This window comes from Corylus avellana, chromosome ca2, assembly GCF_901000735.1.
Source record: "Corylus avellana chromosome ca2, CavTom2PMs-1.0".
Taxonomy (NCBI): Eukaryota; Viridiplantae; Streptophyta; class Magnoliopsida; order Fagales; family Betulaceae; genus Corylus; species Corylus avellana.
In genome coordinates, this window is record NC_081542.1 from 29982226 (window position 1) to 30004286 (window position 22061).

The 22061-nt window shown below is 36.0% G+C and overlaps 1 protein-coding gene across 1 annotated transcript; it reads left to right on the forward strand.

Moving 5' to 3' along the window:
• Window positions 1-14557: 14557 nt before the first annotated feature.
• LOC132172225 (tetrahydroberberine oxidase-like) lies at window positions 14558-16177 on the forward strand. Its single transcript, XM_059583688.1, has one exon. It carries the CDS (start codon window positions 14558-14560, stop codon window positions 16175-16177), a length of 1620 nt encoding a protein of 539 aa, XP_059439671.1.
• The last annotated feature ends 5884 nt before the right edge of the window (window positions 16178-22061 follow it).

Below are 22061 nucleotides of genomic sequence, written 5' to 3' on the forward strand. Positions count from 1 at the left end.
TATAAAGTACTATTTATTAAACTAGTTTCCCGGTACACTGAAACTTAGTTGTGTAATCTTCACGCTTATAACCAATATGAATGATGCATCTAAACTTAGTTTTTTCCGTCCGCAGGATGTCGTGCATAGTCATCGTTGATGGGAATATAACCCATTTGGATTAACTTGGACTGATACTTAGCAATTTTCCAAACCAATTAACTCATAACTGACTGATGATATTGCTCTCAAATCAATTAACTTGTCAAAATATGAACATGTGGAAAGCGGAAATAAATGATCTCAGTCAACAAAAATAAATTATTTCACTGTACTATGTATCATCAATTATAGACTTAGATACTCCAAACAGACATTTCTATAATGTTAACAACTATCATCTATCTTAGCAAACCAAACAATTGGACCCATTCCCTTGACATCTTCATCCTACCAAATTTCTCACTCTACAACCTAGCAAACTTTAAATTAATCTGCAAAATACCGAGGTATTTTACCGTGGAAAAGAAATAACTATGTAGTCCATAACTTAGTAAGTAAATTGTTATGAAATTAATTTATGTAATGTGCCTTAAGAAACAATTTGTAACCTACAACTATTAAACGGTGAATTATATTTTAATCACTTGGGAATGTTTTACCCATCGCTTGGGCATCATGATGTGCCTCCTAACACGCTGGCAACTTGTTACTGCCCAATTCCCATGCTAACGGAGCTGAATTCCTGTCATAATGCAGTTGGTTTCTGCAGAACTTTGAGAGTAGTTTTTGACCTAGCAAATGTCAGAATTTGAAGAAGCTCATTAGAGACAAAGTTGTAGATCAGGAAACGGTCTTTCCAGAACTGCTGAGTTTGCGTCATTTTAAGCTTGGGTGAAAGAGTTATGGCTGACATTTCCTAACTGGTTTTTTGTTGATTTTCCGTCAAGAGTTGCATTAGAACGGGGATGTAACGGGATTGAGGCTGAAGTTACTGTTTCCTTGACAGGAATTGCGTCAGGACAAGACATGTAATGGGAAGTTACTATTTCCTTGTCAGAAATCTCGTCATGACGGGCTCGTGACAGATATTCAGATCTACTTTTTACTCTTTGCGTCTTAATGAGGATTAAATCCTGTTATGACGAGGATAGTTCAAAATATCAGATTTTGGCTTTCCCGTCATAACGGAAGATAATCCCCGTTAAGACAAAAAGAAATAAAATTACAAATCTATAAATACTTGTCTTATTTCCAGAACTCTTTGAACCTCTCAATTTCCATTTATACTCTTCTGAGTTTGGAGGTTCCCGATGATGAAAGGGTTGCTACTATTACTCATGGAAGTGATATCCTCCACTGTTATTTGTACCAAGTAAGGCTGCCTAAAAAGCTTTGTGCTTTCTCGCTTACTTGGAGTTTTTCGCTGATGTCAAACCACGCGATACACATTACGCAACCGCAAAGAAGTCTACAGAACAGTCGGTAAGGAGATGCACTCCATGAAGATGGTCAGGATGGAGACAAGCTGGGAAGCTTGTTGTTCTTACTAAGTCTAGAGGACCTTCAGGGAGTGAGTATCGTCTAGTTTGTAACTCTGAATCTTCAAATAGTGATTTCCCAACTTTGGCTACCCCAGAGTTGTTTTTCCCTTTGATTGGTTCAAATAGTTTTTCACTTCATCAACAAATCTTGTGTTGTGGTTGTGTGAATGCTATTTATTGTTCTGTTGGTTTAATCTTAAGCATAGCTATTTATTTTCCTTATATAAATGGCTTATGTGTTTATTTTGGTTATATAAATCGATTATGGATTTGAATTGAGGGTAGAACACGATTCTCATATTCTATCATACATTATAAGCTAACTTATTCATTGAGAGAAATACTTGTAGAGAAAGTAAACATAATCCTAGTAGCAATAGTTAACCTAACCTAATAAAGAAAATAAAAATAATTAAAGCAAGTCTAACCCTATTAAGGAAAGGAAATAAAGTTCTAATAAAATAAAAATAAAATCCTGGTATAAAATTGACAATCAGCGGGAATAATGACAATCTTTCCTTTTGTACTTTCATTGTCTGAGAACGGGTAAAATTCTGATCAAATGGCGCTACTCCAATATTATTTTTTATATTATCCTTATTTTTGTTTTTACAAAAAATAGAAGTAAATATCGTCCTACATCACGCGAGATTCATTCAGTTGTCAAGGTTTGCCTTGTACCTCATCCCAAATGAGGAGAAGAAGATGAAAAAGTTTGAAAGGGGCTTGAACTCGCGTATCCGAACCATGATGACATGTTTTGACATTTGCAACTTTTCTCACTTGGAGTATCATGCTTCAATCTATGAGGAGAGTTTGAAGGAGAATGTGGTGGCATTCACAGACTAGAAGAAAACTTATATGCCTTGATCATCAACCGAGGGAACTGAACGAGTTAAGAGAATGGTCGTAGGAACTTATCTACCCCACCGACCATAAGGTGTAATACCCCGATAAAAACGATTGTTTTTATTAAAATATTTTCTACAAAGAACGACTAAAGAATTTATGTAAAACTCGGTTTTATAACAAAGGACCTAAGTCCACACTTATAGCCTAAAAACTCCTAAACTCATTTGGGAGCATAAGCCCAAGCTTAACCCTTTCTGACCGTATGTAGGCTAGGGTTGCCGGACGTACCCCTTTGTCTCTAGTGAGGACGTACGATGGGGGACCACCGTACGTACGCTACTTTTCGATTTAACCACTAGTTAATGGATGTACGTACGATGCACCCTTTGGACCGTTGAATAAATAGTACCGGACGTACGCCTCAATAGTACCGGACGTCCACTGCTTTTCAGAGGAGTTGGTAGCGCCCTCAACTTTTCTAGCCTATAAATACCAACCCCCACCACCCATTTGAAGCCAACATTTCCACCCCTAGGCTCTCTATAACCACCCTATATGAGTGCTTTGTGAGTTTTAAGAGAGAAAGGAGGAGAGCTTAAGTTCTTGCCATTTTTCCCAGGGTAACCCTTACCCATTTCTTTGTTTTTGATGTTGTCTCTGTACTGTTTTAAGTTTTAGAGGCACCATGTTAGAGTTCTTGCATCATTTCTTACAAAGCCTAGAACATTTTCAAAAAGAGTTTGAAAGAGCCTTTGATCCCTTATACTGCATGATGATTGAGTTTTCTTACGTTGCATGTGTTTATTCAATAGCCTAGAAAGAGAAATGATAGCCTATAAGTTTATAAAAAACTTGAAACGTAGTTGGAGCATTTGGCCGGAATGCCTACTCACTGACCGAACGTACGTTCTCGAGCCCAGACGTACGGCCAGGAGGTCAGACATCCGCCTTAGCCCCATTTGTACAATTTAGGCCTCAGCAACCCTTTACATTAGGTTAACCGAATATCTTATTCGTAAGGATCCTCTAGTACTATGTATAACGGTGTCTTATATTCCGTTATAGCAGGATTTAGCAATGTCCGAGGACTCACGCGAGCGTGCGAGGTAAGTAAACACTTACGAACCTTTTTCCTTAAAAACGTTGAATATGTCAATTGACTGATCACGAGTATGATATGAACATGTCTACATTTTGTAACTACTTGGTAATTGCTTTATTAACTGATTAATAAGATGCATCGTATGACATGGTACACCGGTACGTGCGATATAATGGACATGGGCTTACTATATAGACTTCATTCTATGGTCAAATGTGTGTGTGAAATATGGGCCTTGGATCCAATGGTTGTTCCGTGGCCGGCACAGCCTTGATGCGCAGTCACTATAGGACAAACATCATTAGCGGTGTGGGCACCCGAAGTTAGACTTGATCGTGCCGCTAGTGTTATGTACGGTATCATACAATGGCCGGGGCACTAGCATTGTATTACAGGTTCCTAAGGACGGCGCCAACCTTGCAAAGAAGGGGTAATATCTCGAGTTGACCATACACGAGAGTTATAACTTATAAAAGCATTACTCTTTCTACATTAAAATACTTAGGCGATTGCCGCTGGGAGTACACCACTCTTTTATTAACCAAACTATACTTTTATGGTGTATTAACGGAGACAACACCCTTTTTTAATGTTTACCAAGATTGCATGTTTATTTCTTCTTAAATGGGCTCATATCATACCTAATTGTGAAGTTTACTTACTAAGTCATTAGACTTACGCTGTTATTACCTTTCTAGGAAATCTGTTGCTAGAACCCAGGGGTGGTACGACTGCCACTACAGACTTGTTTTAAAGATTATCAGGTTTGTTTAAGTATTACTGTTAGTTGCTCCATGTCTTAATTTCGAGGAATATATTTGTCAATTTCATGATTTAATAGTTTTCTCATATTTATATCACATTCCTATGCATTAACTCTAGTAATGCTTAGAGGGACGATTCCTTATTTAGCCACAAGTTGGTTTACTTAGGATAATTGCCAGTAACCCTGCCAGGTTAACCAAGGCTAATTTTGGGGGCGTTACTTACATAAGGACATGCCCCAATTGCCCATCGGGCTCAACCTTAGCAACACCAGAGAAGTCAAACACCAGAGTTGTGCCGGAAGTGCAATAAGGTTCATTGGGAACTCTATAGGATGGTGTTCAGACATGTTATTTATGCAGCCAGTTCAGCCATTTCAGCAAAGATTTCACTAGGAAGGAGGTCCTTTAGCTAGGGAACACCGAGAGGCCTTTGGCGCCAGCACGAGTTTATTCGCTCATTCCTGGAAAAACGGAAGGGAGATAAGAAGTGGTAACAAGTACCATACCTATTCTTGGATTTGAAGCATCAGTTTTGTTTGATTTAGGCGCTACCTATACTTTTGTTTCAAGCATGTTTGTAAAACTGTCTATAGTTGTATTAAGAACTCTAGGAATCAGTCTTGCAAAAGACACTCTAGTAAGGAAAATTGTAGTGTTTAAGCGTGTAGTTTGTGGATGTCCCGTGAGCATATGTGGAATGGTACTTCCCGAAAACCTAGTAGTCTTTTTGCTATGAATAGTTACGACATCATCCTCGGGATGGATTGGCTGACTAAGCATTTTATGGTCATTGATTGCACTCGTAAGTATGTTACGCTTAGACCCTGGAGAGAAGGAGGAGTCACGTTTGTTAGGTCACAGGTGAGGTCTCTACCTCCCACCATATGGACCGGTCGGACCTGGAAGCTTATTTTGGGCAGAAGTCAAGCGTTCTTGGCATTTGTTGTTGGACCCATGAAGGAGGAAGGATCAGCAAGGTATCCTTGTGGTGTGGGACTTTCCAAACGTCGAATTCAGAATCGAGTGTGTTCGGAGTACCGATCCTATATCAAAGGCATCGTATAGGATGGTGCCAGCGGAGTTGAAGGACCAGCTACAGGAGTTGCTGGACAAGGGATTCATTCGCCCTAGTTCATTGTTGTGCAAAAATATACCTAAATTAATAGGTAAATAATTGTACGTTTTAACTCGCAAGTGCACAAGATCAAAACAATAGTATAGTAGGCAAATACGAGATCATTCCCACGAGGATTGGTAAATTATGTTTAGAAGTAAATTCCTATTTAATTAAAAGATAAAATTCAATTGTCACGATTGAATTCAATAGAATAAAAGATAAACAAAAACTAAAAAAAAATTAGGGTTTTGATATCCACTATTAATTATATTCAGCTAATATAACAATATGTCAATGCTTTGATCAAGTTATGCATATTTAATGTTTGCCAACCTAAGGGTTAAACTTTAACTCCTTAAGCTATTGATTTCCCTAAGCAACGAGTTAGGCATGGGTGTATACTCTAACGCTTTTCTTTCCTAAAGGATTTAGCATGGTATATACTAAGTTGTTCTTTAGAAAAGCATATGTTCTATGGAAATCGACAAACACACAGGGCCTAGGGCATGGGTGTATACTCTCAGTTCCCTATGTTGATTAACCCAAAAATTGCGGTGTGTATTCTTTTGTTACTTAAGTTAAACCCAGGACTCGGCCATCCAAATTGATCTAACTAACAAGTCCATACCACATGCACATGTTGATCAGGCATACACATATGAGGAATTCATACAAGCAGGTATTAATCAAGTTAAATAGCACAATATGATCATCACAAGGCACCAATATTGAAATATTAATTAAACATAACTAGGGCTTCAATCTAGCCCTAAATAAAGTATAAACTACATAATAAAGATAAAAAGGGTGGAAGAGAAAAAACCCAAACTCTTCTTGATTTAGCCTTCAGTTCCTTTCCAGAGCTTGTGCCTCTTTTCTCCCCTTATTCCTAGAACCTAAGAGGTTTATTTATAGGCTTCAGAAGTCCTTGTTACTTAAGTAAACCTAGAAAATTCGGAGTTTTAAGTCCAAGTCCAATTAGGATAAAGAAAACCTAAGTCCAAATCGGAGTAGGATTGCCCAAAATTACGGTCTTAACTTGCGGCACGATTTTGACCTTGCGACGCTCCGAATTGGGAAAGTGATATTTCACAATTATTTGTAGCCCTTTGAGTTATCTTTCCAATACCACTTGAATCACTCCAATCGGATGCCTGATCTGAAAGTTATGGTCAAAATACGGAGACATGTTCAGAATCCAATTTTCACCCAATCCGATTTGACTTCAATGTGAGAAATTCCGAATTGATCATTTCTTCTATTTGATTAAACTTAACCATGATTGGCTAAGCTTAACCATATCTTCTAGGTCTTCCCAATTTGCCCTTTAAGCTTGTAATTTGTCCAAAAATGCTTCTTTTCTTCCAAAAGCCTATAAAACACAAGAAAATACAAAAAGGAAATAAAATGGCCTAATTAACCAAAACCAAAAGATTAAAACATGCAAGTTAAGGGCTGAAAATATGAATATTTTAGCACTTATCATTCATCACCGTGGGGAGCTTTCCTATTGTTTTTAAGAAAATGACTTGGATTGCTTTTTGAGAAAAGCTCTCACAATGCTACATGTGATCACCTAACACACTAAAAATGTTGACCAAAGCAAAGGTCTCACTCATCAATGTATGAAGGTGATCTCCACTTCACATATAAGTAGAAAATTCTCTTAGAATTTTGAATACATATCATAAGAAGTCTTGAGAGTTGCAATTAATATTTCCCATCAACATTATTTTTTAAAAAAACAACTCCCAAAGTCTGTTCAGTGCATAATACCTACACATTAACCCAAACCCTTCAACTTTCCTTGAATAACGTAAATCATCAAGATTAATATATAACAAAAGTCTTCGCAAATAGAATGTTTAATTTCATTATCGACTACGAACAACTCAATATTTAAGACTACTAGCTTAGAACCCGCGCTAAACGCCAGGTTTTTTTTTATTTTTTATTTTTTTTTATAATTAAGTCAAAAAGTCTTTAAAAGATTATCAACAACAAATTTTATTTTCTTCTCTTAATTAACAAATTAGCTACCAAAAATGACAAATGTTCATAAGATCATTTTAAACCATAGTTTTATTTAATAGCATAAACCCACATATCCAATAAATTTAAAAATTCATAAATTTTAGTTCTTATAAATTGAAACGTGTTAAATATTTGTTCCCATATATGTAGTTTAAAATGAAATATAAAGGAAAAAAATTCATAATAAAAACCTATATTAATCAATTATAGAAAATGATTGATTAATCATTATATTCCAACAATGATACCACTTCTCAAAAAAATTGTTTGTGAGGAGAAAGTTCAACTCCTGAAAGTTCATTATATTCCGACAATGATACCACTGATAAAAAAAAGAAGTGTTCTAAAATAAATAAGCATGTTGATATATGATTACAATTATGTTTACTAATGTAAACAAAAGAATGTTGGTAGTTTAATTTTTCTTTTAAAAAAGAAAGAGATAAAACACAGTGGCAAGAATATTGGAATTCCCAAAAACAAAAATGAACAACAAAAGTCAATTAAATTTACAAAAGAAAATTTGTAACTTGAATTAAATAAATTAATAAAATTTGAATAAAAAATAATTTATAAATTAGAATGGAAATTAAGGACAAAAAAAAAAAATGTAAACAAATGAAAAATACTAATATAATAAAAAAGAACTCTTTTTTCTATATTTTTCTCAAGTCCAATGAAATCCACAAATATTAGAAAAGGTTTTGTCAAATAGATTTATTTTTTTTCATCCATCCTTCACTTATATAAAGTAAATGAAACTAATTTTAAGACATAAGAAAACAAAGACAAAAAAAATCTACGATCGGAAAATTGAGTGTGAAATATATTGAAAAAATTGTGTTTCTACGAAAGAAACTCTCTCACTATTATTTCCTGAATTCAATGTAAAATTTACAAAAGAAAAGTAATCATTTGAATAAAAAAATAATATATAAATTAGGAAAAAAAAATAAGGGTAAAAAAAAATGAAAGAACATGAGCACTGGAAATAAAGATAAAAAAGCGAAAAAGACGAAAAATATTAATATAATTGAAAATAACTATTCTAGCAAAAAAAAAAAATTCATTGAGAAACAACGAATAGAAATTCTCATAGAATCTCTCTCTCTCTCTCTCTTCTTTTTTGGGAATTGATTGATATAAATAGAAAGTAAAAGAAGAAAAAAAATAGAAAAAAATATATATAAGGGACAAAAACAAAATGGAAGAACATAAGCATGAAAATAAAGATAAAAAAAATATATAAAATGACAATATATATATATTGGAAAAATTGAGTTTCTACGAAAAGAAACTCTCTTACTATTAATATTTCTTGAATTCAATTAAAATTTACAAAAGAAAATTAATCATTTGAATAAAAAATAATAAATAAATTAGAAAGAAAAAAATAAGGGTCAAAAACAAAAAATGGAAGAACATAAGCACCGGAAATAAAGATAAAAAAAATATGAAAATATTAATATTATTGAAAATAACTATTCTAGCAAAACAAAACAAAAAAACAAAGAAAAAAAAAAATGTAGTATAATTTTTCATTGAGAAACAACGATTGGAAAATTGAAAAGAACTCTTAGAGGAAAAAAAAAATAAAGAAAGAAAATAATTGTAGTATAATTTTTCATTAAGAAAAAAATAATAGAAATTCTTTCTCTCTCGTCTTTTTCCGGAATTGATTGATATAAATAGAAAGTAAAAGCAGGAAAAATAGAAAGAAAAAAACATATAGGGGACAAAAACAAAAATGGAAAAACATAAGCACCGAAAATAAACATATAAAATGACAATACTAATATAATGGAAAATAAATGTTCTAGCCCAAAAAAGGAAAAAAAAAATAATGAAAGAAATAAAAGACCTGTAATATAATTTTTCATTGGGAAACAACTATTGAAAACTCTCACTCTCCCTCCCTCTCGTCTTTTTTATGAATTGAGTGTGAAATTTACAAAGGAACATTAGGATATAAATAGAAAGCAAGAGAAGAAAAGAGAAAAATAAACAGAGAGAAAGAGAGAATTTGAGAACTTTTTATTTTTTTCATTAAGATATCAATATTAATGAAAAAAATTGAAATTGGAACTGATCAAGAAACAAAATGAAGATGACCTGTTTTGGAGACAAAGAGCGAAAGAAGACTGGGTGAGATATGGAGATCGTAACACAAGGTACTTCCACGCATGTGCAAACCACAAGCAAAAAGCTAGCCTGATCACAAGTATAACTGACGAAGCAGGGCAAAGGTGGGAGTCGCAGAGGCCCATTGGGGATGCTTTTGTCCGATATTTTCAAGGCTTGTTTACTGCAGAGGGACCCAGAAATATGGAGTATGTTCTGGAGGCCATAGAACCACGAGTGACCCAAGCAATGAATGAGTCTCTTTTAAAAGAATTTTCTGTTGAGGAAGTGGGGACAGCAATTAGTCAAATGGCTCCCTTAAAAGCACCCGGTCCTGATGGTTTCTCCGCATGTTTTTTTCAAAAAAATTGGAATGCCATTGGTGAAGAGGTTAGCCATGCTGTACTTCATATTTTGAAAAATGGTTGTTTGAATAAAGATCTCAATTTAACCTACATTGCTTTAATCCCAAAAATTGCAAACCCTTCGCATGTTACGGAATTCCTCCCCATTAGCCTCTGTAATGTTTTGTACAAGTTAGTTTCAAAAACCCTTGCAAATAGATTAAAGGCCGTCCTCCCGGATATTATTTCCCAACACCAAAGTGCATTTATACCGGGCCGCCTTATCTCTGACAATATATTGGCTGCATACGAAACTCTACATACCATGCACTCGAGAATGTGGGGGAAGGTTGGTCATATGGCGGTAAAACTCGACATGAGTAAAGCCTATGACAGGGTGGAATGGGATTTTTTGGAAGCGGTTATGGGTCGATTGGGCTTTGATCGGAGGTGGATAAAAATGGTCATGATGTGTGTTAAGTCGGTGACTTATGAGGTCCTACTAAATGGTACTCCCACGGGTCGAATAACCCCTTCTAGGGGTATTCGACAAGGGGATCCTATCTCACCTTATCTTTTTTTGCTGTGTGCAGAGGCTTTGAGCTCCCTTTTGACTCGGGCGGATAGCAGTGGTGAACTACCCGGAGTCCCAACCTCAAAGAAAGGACCCCGATTAAGTCACCTATTTTTTGCCGACGATAGCCTGTTGTTCTGCAAAGCAACCCCTCTACATTGGCAACGATTGACAAGGATTTTACATGCTTATGAGATGGCCTCGGGACAGCGCTTAAACCAAGCTAAAACGTCCCTCTTCTTCAGCCGTAACACAACTCCAGAATCACAGCAGGAAATCTTAAGGTTGTCAGGGATCCCAGCAACGCAGAGATATGATAAATACCTTGGCTTGCCAGCCCTTGTGGGAAGATCACGTAAGCAGGCGTTCAAAAGTGTCAGAGACAGAGTAAGGCGACGATTAGGAGATTGGAAACTGAAATTTCTATCACAAGCGGGAAAGGAGGTGTTACTGAAGGCGGTGATCCAAGCCATTCCGACTTATAGCATGAGCATCTTCCTTCTCCCTAAAGGATTATGTTTCGAGATAAATTCCCTTATGCAGAAGTTTTGGTGGGGGCATCAAGAGAATGAAAAGCGTATACATTGGATGAGGTGGAGCCAGATGGGGCTGTCCAAAGATCGTGGAGGTATGGGATTTAGAGATTTGGTGAGCTTTAATAAGGCTATTTTGGCGAAACAAGGTTGGCGTCTCTTGAAAAATCCTGAGAGTCTTACGGCACGAATCATAAAGGCAAAATATTACCCAAATTCTTCATTTATGGAAGCAAAGTTGGGAACGAAACCATCTTTCGCTTGGAGGAGTATTCAAGGCACTAGAGACCTCATTGAGGCTGGGACAATTTGGAGAATTGGAAATGGCCAATCTACACGAATTTGGGGCGATAGTTGGATTCCAATTCCTTCTACATTCAAAGTTCACTCTCCACTGAAAGTGCTGTCTCAAAACAGCAAGGTGAATGAGCTTATAGATTGGGAAAGGATTGATTGGAACCAAAATCTCTTGTACCGTATTTTCACAGAGGAGGAGATTGCAGCCATAAATTCCATACCAATTAGTCATACAAACCAGCCGGACCTCCAGATTTGGCGGTGTACAAATTCTGGAATTTTTTCCGTTAAGAGTGCTTACCATTTAGCAAAGGAAATGGAAATAAGTAAGAGCCCAGAAGGTTCAATACAGCGGGAGGGGAGCAGTATATGGAAGACGATATGGAAATTATCGATTCCAAACGCGGCAAAAAATTTCTTTTGGCGAGCTTGTCACAATTTATTGCCTACAAAGGATAATCTCCTAAGAAGGAGGGTGGTGAAAGAACCTTTTTGCCCAATCTGTGAGAAGGAGCCAGAAACAGTTCTCCATGCCATTTGGTGCTGTCCAGCAGCAATGGATGTGTGGGGTTGTAGCAAGAGAGTATTCCAAAAATGTGCTGTGGATGGGGCTGACTTTCTGCAGATGGTGGAAATTCTTCATACCAGATGTGATACGGATGATTTTGCTGTGTTCGTGCAAGTAACAAGACAGATTTGGCTTAGGAGAAACAAGTGGATTCATGAAGGAGTTTTTACCAGCCCAAACGTGATCATCAAGGACACGGACGCATTTATAGAGGAATATAAAAAGATCCATGAGCAGAATTTTGTTGTTGAAGCTGTGAACAGAAACAATAGAGGGAAGAGGTGGGTTGCTCCTACTCACGGCTGGCACAAGGCGAATTGTGATGTGGCTATAAATAAATTACACGGAAGAGTGGGGATTGGTGTTGTAATCCGAGATGAGGTAGGACGGGTCGTGGCAGCAATGTGTAAGTCAAAAACTGGGAATTTTGAGCCTTCATCAGGGGAAGCCCTTGCGGCTTACCATGCTGCTAGTTTTGGGAAAGAACTGGGATTGCAATACTTAATCGTAGAGGGAGATGCTAAACAGATCGTGGAGGACGTCAATTCATCAACGAGCATTTGGAGTCGTTTCGGCCACTTAGTAGAGGACACAAGGAGCATCTTACGTTCATTACAAGGGTGGAAGTTTGTTCATAGCAACCGTGAGTCGAACGAGGCAGCACACCGGCTTGCGAGAGCAGCCGCCACAGATGTCAGTGATAGGATATGGAGAGATCAAACTCCAAATTGTATTAGTGATATTGTTTTGATGGAGCAATTAGCTCTATCTTTTGATTGTTGATGGAGCTTACCCTAGTTCCACTCTATAATCTTTATCAATGAGAAGTTATCAATAGTTTTCAAAAAAAATAAAAAATAAAACCTCTACGTTTTAATTGTCTCACATTGAGATATAAAGAGAAAGCAAGAGAAGATAAAAAGAAAAATAGAGAGAGAGAGAGAGAGAATTTGTGAACCTTTTATTTTCTTCATTAAGACAATTAAATATATTACAAATAAAACATATACGTTTTAATTGTCTCACATTGAGATATAAACATAAAGCAAGAGAAGATGAAAAGAGAGAATTTGAAAAGCTTTTGTTTTCTTCATTTAGACAATTTAATGCATTACAAATAAAACCCTTATGTTTTAATTGTTTCACTAAAAGGCTAACATCTAAAACACCATGTCGCAATTCTAGGCAAGAGAATTTGTGAACTTTTTATTTTCTTCATTAACACAATTAAATATATTACAAATAAAACCTATACGTTTTAATTGTCTCATATTAAGATATAAACATAAAGCAAGAGAAGATAAAAATAAAATTAGATAAAGAGAGAAAAAAAAAAGAATTTGAAAACTTTTTGTTTTCTTCATTTAAACAATTCAATGCATTACAAATAAGCCAAAACTTGACTTTTATATATATATATATGACAAGGTTTATGGACTAAGACTTTGTGTGATAACCCCATTACTCACATATAGATCATATTCTTTGTAATCTAAAGATCTTTCACATGCACAATATACATAATCGCAATTATAATTAAGCATGTAAAAAATCATATGTCACAATTATAATTAAGCATGTAAAAAATCATATGTCATATGATCAAATAATTTAATTAATGAGTAACAACTTCTATTAATTATATACTATTTAATGTCAACATAAATCATTCAAATTTAGGATATAATCGCCAACAGTTTCATGCTCGGAGTTAGCACATTGGATGTGATTGTGTTGTTGCTAAATCCTTAATTGTCAAGTTCGTGTCCCGTAAGGAACATCTAGCTGATATTCTAATAAAACCACTGGTGTATAATCGATTTCAGCAGATAATCGTCTCATGCAGCTGAAGCTGATCCTCGTCCAAAAGACAAATTCAAAGTAATCAAAGCTCATGGGATAAGAACGATTCAAATGGAAGATAATATAGGTTGGCATTTGAAATACTCTCTGTTATAGCAATGCCGTGTATATTGATAACTTTACTGATGCAAACGCAAGGAAAATATATAGCCGCATTGGTTGAAGAGCAAACAGGAGACATTTTAACACAGTGACACATGACGTACTAGAGAACAATTTTCCTTTTGGGCTTTTTAAAGAAGCTACAAACACAAAAAGTCCAACAACTTAAAATTAGTAAATATGTAGATTGATAAAATTATGCATTACTATTATGAAAACTGAGAGTTTCGTCAACAGGATAATCCAGCTACAGAGTAATATGAACGTTGGATAATTTAAGTCTGGCTTTCTCCTTGTTTCTTTAAGCAAATTAGGATTCTTGAATTTTTTTTTAAACAATTCTAAGATGGAGTTCTTGAAATTCTAACGTTTATTTTGAAAACCCAATAGGTTTTTAATTGGTAGATTGAAATCTGACTACGAGGCCCTTTTTTTGTATTATTTATTTATTTAAATCACAATGTAGAAAAAAAGAAAAAAAAAATGTAAATAAATGTTTGAGAAAAAAAAAATGAACTGTCATCAAAGTTCTAATGTCAATTGCAACCCAAATTGGGTTGTTGAATTTTCTGCGTATGCTTGCTAATCCTTTTCCTCCTTCCTCATTCCTTTCTACCCAAAAAAGTCAAAAACTTCCTTTTTTCCTTTCCCACAAACAACTAGAAGCTTTTACCACCCCCAACGTTCAATTTTTCGGTCTATTTAACAAGCTATCTCCAAAACATTACAAACAAGGAAACTCTCATAAACACAAACGAAAATGAAGCATGTTGGCTCGTCTGTGTTTCCATTTGCCTTGGCTCTCCTTCTCTCATTTTCATGGGCAACTTCTGCTCACACTCACGAAAACTTTCTTCAGTGCATGACCCTTCGTTCTGAAAACTCGAGCTCAACTTCTAAAGTCATTTACACCCCATCCAACTCCTCATATTCATCCATCTTGCAATTCTCCATACAAAACCTCAGATTCTCAACACCCGCAACCCCAAAACCTCTTGTCATTGTTACACCAACGCATGTCTCCCACATCCAAGCAGCCATCAATTGTTCACAAACACATGGCATGCAAATAAGAGTTCGAAGTGGTGGTCACGATTATGAGGGTCTTTCTTATGTTTCAGATGTGCCCTTTGTCTTAATTGATCTGATTGATCTTCGATCAATTAGTGTTGATGCAGAGAATAGCACGGCGTGGGTTGAAGCTGGTGCAACAACCGGTGAAGTTTATTACAGGATCGCCGAGAAAAGTAGAACTCTCGGCTTTCCGGGAGGACTTGCCACAACTGTGGGCGTTGGTGGACACTTCAGCGGCGGAGGGTACGGCACATTGATGCGCAAATATGGGCTTGCTGCTGACAATATTATCGACGCACAATTGATTGATGCTAAGGGTAGAATCCTTGACAGAGAATCTATGGGAGAGGATCTGTTTTGGGCAATTCGAGGAGGAGGAGGGGCGAGCTTTGGAATCATTGTTGCCTGGAAAATCAAGCTAGTTCCTGTTCCATCAACTGTGACAGTTTTCACGGTTAATCGGAACTTGGAACAAAATGCCACCAAGCTTGTTCATCGTTGGCAATATGTTGCAGCCAAGCTTCATGAAGACTTGTTCATCCGCATCAACTTAACAAGTGTCAATTCCAGCCAAGAAGGGAAGAGGACCATCCAAGCTTCATTCATTTCCTTGTATCTTGGAGTGATTGACAAACTCCTTCCAATGATGCAAGAGAGCTTCCCTGAGCTGGGTTTGATGAGAGAAGATTGTATTGAAAAAAGTTGGATTGAATCTATCCTCTACTTTGCAGGATTCCCAAGTGACGAATCCTTGGATGTTTTGCTCAACAGAACTTCTCCCACAAGATCCCGTTTCAAAGCAAAATCTGACTATGTCCAGGAACCAATTTCAGAACTTGGGTTGGAAGGCATCTGGCAAAGGCTTTACGAGAAAGAGGGAGAAACAGCTTTCATGCTCCTGAATCCGTATGGGGGCAGAATGAGTGAAATTTCAGAATCCGAAATTCCTTTCCCTCATAGAGCTAGTAATATCTACGAAATCTTTTATGTGGTGTTTTGGGAAGAAGAAGGAACAGCGGCATCAGAAAGCCATATAAGTTGGATGAGAAGGCTTTACAGGTACATGGCTCCCTACGTTTCGAAATCTCCAAGAGGTGCATATGTGAATTACAGGGACCTTGACATTGGAACAAATGGTAAAGGCAACACAAGCTACGAACGGGCGAGAATATGGGGTAATAAATATTTCAAGAGCAACTTTGACAGGCTAGTGCAGGTGAAGACTACAGTTGATCCTGCTAATTTCTTCAAAAATGAACAAAGCATCCCCCTCTTTTCTTCCGAGTGGAAGAAGGGAGGTGATTAGCGGTATTTAGATAGAACAAATTATAAGGAATAAAGGCCTCGTTGTTTTTTCGTTTTTCCTTTTCCTCGTTTCTGTATAATTAAGCATAAATAAATATATTGGGTTTCATACGCGTGAATCTTCATGCATATTATAAAGTTTCCTGGTAATCTTCATTCTTGTAACCAATATGAATGATGCATCCAAACAGACATTTCTATAATGTTTACAACTATCTTCTATAAAAATTCTAAAAACGACTCCAAATGACACCTATTCAAATGTCTAGGTGTTTCACAAAGATTATGCGGAATAAGATCTAACATAACAGTTAATATTCAACCAAATACAGATATGTAATGAACATTTAAGAACACAGATATTTGATTACGAAGAGAAAACCATTTAGAGAACTCTCTAAATGTAAAACCTCTCCGGAGCAGGCAAACCCAGGAAATCAATCCACTATAAGAAGAATAAGGAATACAAGAAGAATTACAAAACCTTTGACTCTTCCTTGTACACGACAAGTGACCCACTTGAATTTTACCGCAGTAGCCCTTTCCAGAACATCTGACACAATTCTTCTATATGATTTCCTTTTACCGAAACTCCAATAAACTTCTCAACCGTAGATTTATCAAAGGAATAACTAAAACTCTAAGAGATTCAATTTAACGCTCACCACATATGATCTCTCTTAGCACAGCCTCCGACGAACTCTCTAGGGGTGAAAATCCGTGCCTCTCTCTTCTATAATGATGTATATATATCAGTACATCAAACCCTAGACCTGGGCCCACTAAAAACATGTTTTTGGACATAATAGGTACGAAGTGTCCAGACAGGTTAATGGGCTGTCCGGACACGGCCTTGCGGAACAAAAATAAGGTTTCTGGAATTGCGGTCGGGACACGGGGAAGGCCGGTCCGGACCCGGCATGCAATGAGTGAAACAACATTCTGAAAATGCTGTCCAGTCTTGATCAACAGCTCCGATCGACGGGCGTTTGTGGTCCGATTGAGCTGAAATTTTATAGGGACGTTCATGACACATGAATCTACATTATGAAGGGTGGAGGTTTGATTATGAGCATTCTATATCAGTGTTTGAGCTCATAAACAGTAGCCTCTGCATTTTGAAACTGAATTAAGCCAACACTAGAACTAACAAACTCCTCTTTTGGCAATTCAGAGACAAAACCAAAATGCCTAGCCAATCCCATCATCTCCCCATATTTACTCCCCCTTTTTGTCATAGAATGACAGAAGGTCTTCATATTTCCTGAAACACTTCACAAAATACATCAAGGCATATGTAGAACAAGAATATAGAAATAAAACTCATGATCAAAAAAAATGACGTAGAATGAAAAATCATGAACACACATCACCAAAAACTCCCCCTCAACATATGACTCAATAATTAACAAGAAGCTAAAAAAGCAAAACATGTTTCTCCCCCTCAAAAGTCAAATGAACGCACATGATATACACATCAATGACTCATGTATTGCACAATGAATATCCCAAACATGCTCCAAATATGCAAAATATACATGAGACTAGAAATGGCAAGAAACTCATATTGCTTAACACAAGCAAAAAAAATGTCCCATTCAACCCATACTTGTGTGGTGTGTGTGTGTGTAAGCCATCCAAAGAGAAAAATTTTCGACTTACAAAATAAGGAAAAAGTTTCACCACCATGAGGTTTTGACAAGTATATTAAATCAAAAGTCAAACCTTATCATACTAGGGCCTAGCCACTCTCATCCTATACATTTCTCTTTGTAATACATTTTGCACAAGTTTGACACAGTGAAATAAATTTCTTTTGGAATATGATCTTTTGATTTTATTTGTTTCATTATCTTATTTATTTTTCTCTTTGAGAAAGTGTCCTTAAACTTTTGGTGCTTATCACAAAAGAGAAAGCAGGAATTTTTAAGCCCTAGGTTCAACTAGCATATGGTCAATTTGAAAAATATGACTAGTCAAAAACCTCATATGGTTACCTAACAGACCTCACAAATAAAGTGAAACAAAACCTCAATTTAAGCTTAAATGTGCACAAGAGATAAAGCATAGGCAAAATGTACCACATAAGCTCAGGCTTTAGGTAACCACAAACACAAGTCCATTGACACAAATTCTCATCTCATGCATATTAAGAACATTCCAAGACGCAAGGAATTAAATCCATAAAAAGCAACACGAGAAATTAATAGACTATCTAGGTGCATAAGACAAAAGAAAGAAAAGAAAACAATCAAAGAAACATATTTTTGTCTTTTTGAAATTTTTCACAAAAGAAATGCACATGAACGAAAACAAATGCAAAACAAACAAAAATGCAATGCATAAAGAAAAAAACAACATGCTTGAATTGAGATTACTGTCAGAATTGGTGACTTGTTTTCATCAACCTTACCGTGAGCCCCAGAGCATTATGGCATCCCATACCTTTTGACTTGTGTTTCTCTCACACACGTCATTTTGCTTCTCCATTTTTTGAGCTTCTTCTAGAAGCTTTGTGAAAAGGCCTTTTTGTTTTATTGAAGCCATTAGGTCAAGAAGAGGCAGCAACTTTAGCAAGAAAAAAAGAGAGAAAGAAGAAAAGAAAAGCTTGCGGAGAGAGAGAGACTTGTGTTGTGCTGTAGAGAGAAGAAGATACACTATTTTTCTTCATTTTGATCTCACATTTGGAATGCTGAAAAGCTTAGGGAATTTTAGAGAATATTTTCTGTTTTGTATCTAATTCTCTTTTGAGTGAGATTGGGGTGTATTGGGGCTTTTGGGTTTGAGTGGTTTTGTTTGTACTACTCTTTGTACTCCACCATTTTGTTAGTGAATTTCTTCTGGATCGTCTCCGCCAGTGGATGTAGGCTTGTTAAGCCGAACCACTTAAATCTTGGTGTCTTGTGTGGTTGTGTTATTTTTCTATTCTGTACTTTTCTACTTCTTTGGTGATCTTGGAATTTGCATTTGTCACAACAATTACAACAGACAATACATGAATGTCCTTTAGCATTAAACTTTCATCACATCTTATAGGTCCCACTACAAAATAATGATTTGGTTTAATAACTACTTCTAGGTCTTCACAAGACATTACACATTCATGAACACTTGATTAGCAAGTAGACAAAAATCTTGGTGGTTCGCACACAACATCTTATCTATAAGCCTTTCAAAGATCATAACATATGAATTTCTTGAAAAATCCTTTATGAATATGCCTCATAACAAGAATCTCCAAACAAACATGTATACACTCTTCACACAAAAAGTGTAACAATAAAAAAAATTACAATGCATAAACTAGAAAGCGAAAAACAAAAAAAAATGCAAAGCAAAGAAAAACAACATGCTCTAAGATTTTCAAAAATAAGCAAAACAACAATTCCTAGACATGTTACTTACTCACCTAAATTTAGATGAGATCATTACCACTCCCCCTCAATGGGTGAATGGTTTCAACCTTCTTAATCCAAACTTTCTTCATATTGGGGACAAATGTGCGACTCTTGTCCAAATCATTTAACTGGGTGATAACACCCCTTAGCATGTTGAATAATTCCTCATGACTATTCCTAGAACGAAAATAATCTCTTTTTGACTCATGATTATTCAACTAAAAACAATTAGGGCGAATATGCCCAATCTTACCACAATGATGACATGTAGGAATGAACCTTTGAGAAGGTTGGTTCCTTGCAAGGTAAATAAATTTGGACTTGCTTCTAGGTAAAAAGTGCTCAACACGAGAGTACTTACCTTTCTTACCCTTCTTACCTCTTGAGGTCGCAGTAGCTGTTTTCTTCTTTTTCTTTAAGACTTATTTTCCTCTTCTTCTTGAGGAGTGAACAGCAACTAGCTTATCTTTATCCAATGGCTCTTCCAAGTTTTCTATTTCAACAAAAACTTTCTTGGAAGAAGAAGCAAGGTTAGAGGAATGAGCAATAATCTTGTCAAAATCGATCCCAGGTTTATCACAAGCAGATTTTTGGGTATGCAAAATTTTGTCAAGATTATCATTAAAGAATTTTTCCAATAGAGTTTTGGACTCCTTTAATTCATTCTCTAATGACTCAACTTTATTAGCAAGATCATGATTTTCAGATTTCAATGTTTTACACAAATCAAGAGAATCACTCAATTCACCAATTAGCTCATCTTTATCATTTTCAGCCTCTCTGAGTTTCTTTAGATTCTTGGAATTAATAACTTGTAGCTCAGAGAATTTCACAAACAACAAATTATAAGTCTCCTGAAAATCAATTTCATTATCAGAATCATAATCAGAATAATACTGCTTATCAGAAGACATAATGGTTTCAAAACAATCAAGAGTTTGGGACATCTAGAAAGTATATAGGATCACACTCAGGAATTTAATCCTTTGACAGAGTGAACCCGCTTTGATACCAATTGAAAATTCTAAAAACGACTCCAAATGACACCTATTCAAATGTCTAGGTGTTTCCCAAAGATTATGCGGAATAAGATCTAACATAACAGTTAATATTCAACCAAATACAAATATGTAATGAACATTCAAGAACACAGATATTTGGTTATGAAGAGGAAACCATTTAGAGAACTCTCTAAATGTAAAACCTCTCCGGGGCAGCCAAACCTAGGAAATCAATCCACTATAAGAAGAATAAGGAATACAAGAAGAATTACAAAACCTTTGACTCTTCCTTGTACACGACAAGTGACCCACTTGACTTCTACCGCAGTAGCCTTTTCCAGAACATCTGGCACAATTCTTCTTTCCTTTTACCGAAACTCCGATAAACTTCTCAACCATAGATTTATCAAAGGAATAACTAAAACTCTAAGAGATTCAATTTAACGCTCACCACATATGATCTCTCTTAGCACAGCCTCCGACGAACTCTCTGCGGGTGAAAATTCGTGCCTTTCTCTTCTATAATGATGTATATATATCAGTACATCAAACCCTAGACCTGGGCCCACTAAAAACATGTTTTTGGGCATAATAAGTACAGGGTGTCCGGACAGGTTAATGGGCTGTCCGGACACGGCCTTGCGGAGTAAAAATAAGGTTTCTGAAATTGCGGTCCAGACACGGAGAAGGCCGGTCCGGACCCAGCATGCAATGAGTGAAACAGCATTCTGAAAAATGCTGTCCAATCTTGATCAACAGCTCCGATCGATGGGCATTTGTGGTCCGATTGAGCTGAAATTTCGTAGAGACGTTCATGACACACGAATCTACGTTATGAACAGTGGAGATTTGATTATGAGCATTGTATATCAGTGTTTGAGCCCATAAACAGTAGCCTCTACATTTTGAAACTGAATTAAGCTAACACAAGAACTAACAATCTATCTAAGCAAACCGAACAATTTGAGCCATTCGCTTGACATCTTCATCCTACCGAATTTCTCACTTCACAAGCTAACAAACTGCAAGATCTGCAAAACACCGAGGTATTTTACCCTGGAAAAGAAATAAGTGTGTAAGTCCACAACTTATTAAGTAAATTGTTATGAAACTAACTTATGTAATGTGCGTTGAGAAAGAATTTGTAACCTACAACTATTAAACGGTGAATTTTCACGAAAGAATTTGTAACCTACAACTATTAAACAGTGAATTTTCACAAAAATGATATGTGTTGTCTCCATTATTTTACCATCTGAAAATGTGTTTTAATTGAAAAGGGTTTAATCAATTTGTTAAAATAATCATCGCTAATTTAAAGCAAAATCTTACTATGTTTAATCATTAGGCTCATAACATAAATCAATAGGTTTAATCAAGTAAGAAACATTTGGGGAATATCACATTTACATAATTTATAGAATTTACTCATACCGTAAGTAACATTCCAAACCACATGCTAACATTAGTTACGTAATACTCTACA

What these genes read in the sequence shown, in the direction of transcription:
- LOC132172225 (XM_059583688.1), top strand. Translation starts at nt 14,558, where the DNA reads ATGAAGCATGTTGGCTCGTCTGTGTTTCCATTTGCCTTGGCTCTCCTT.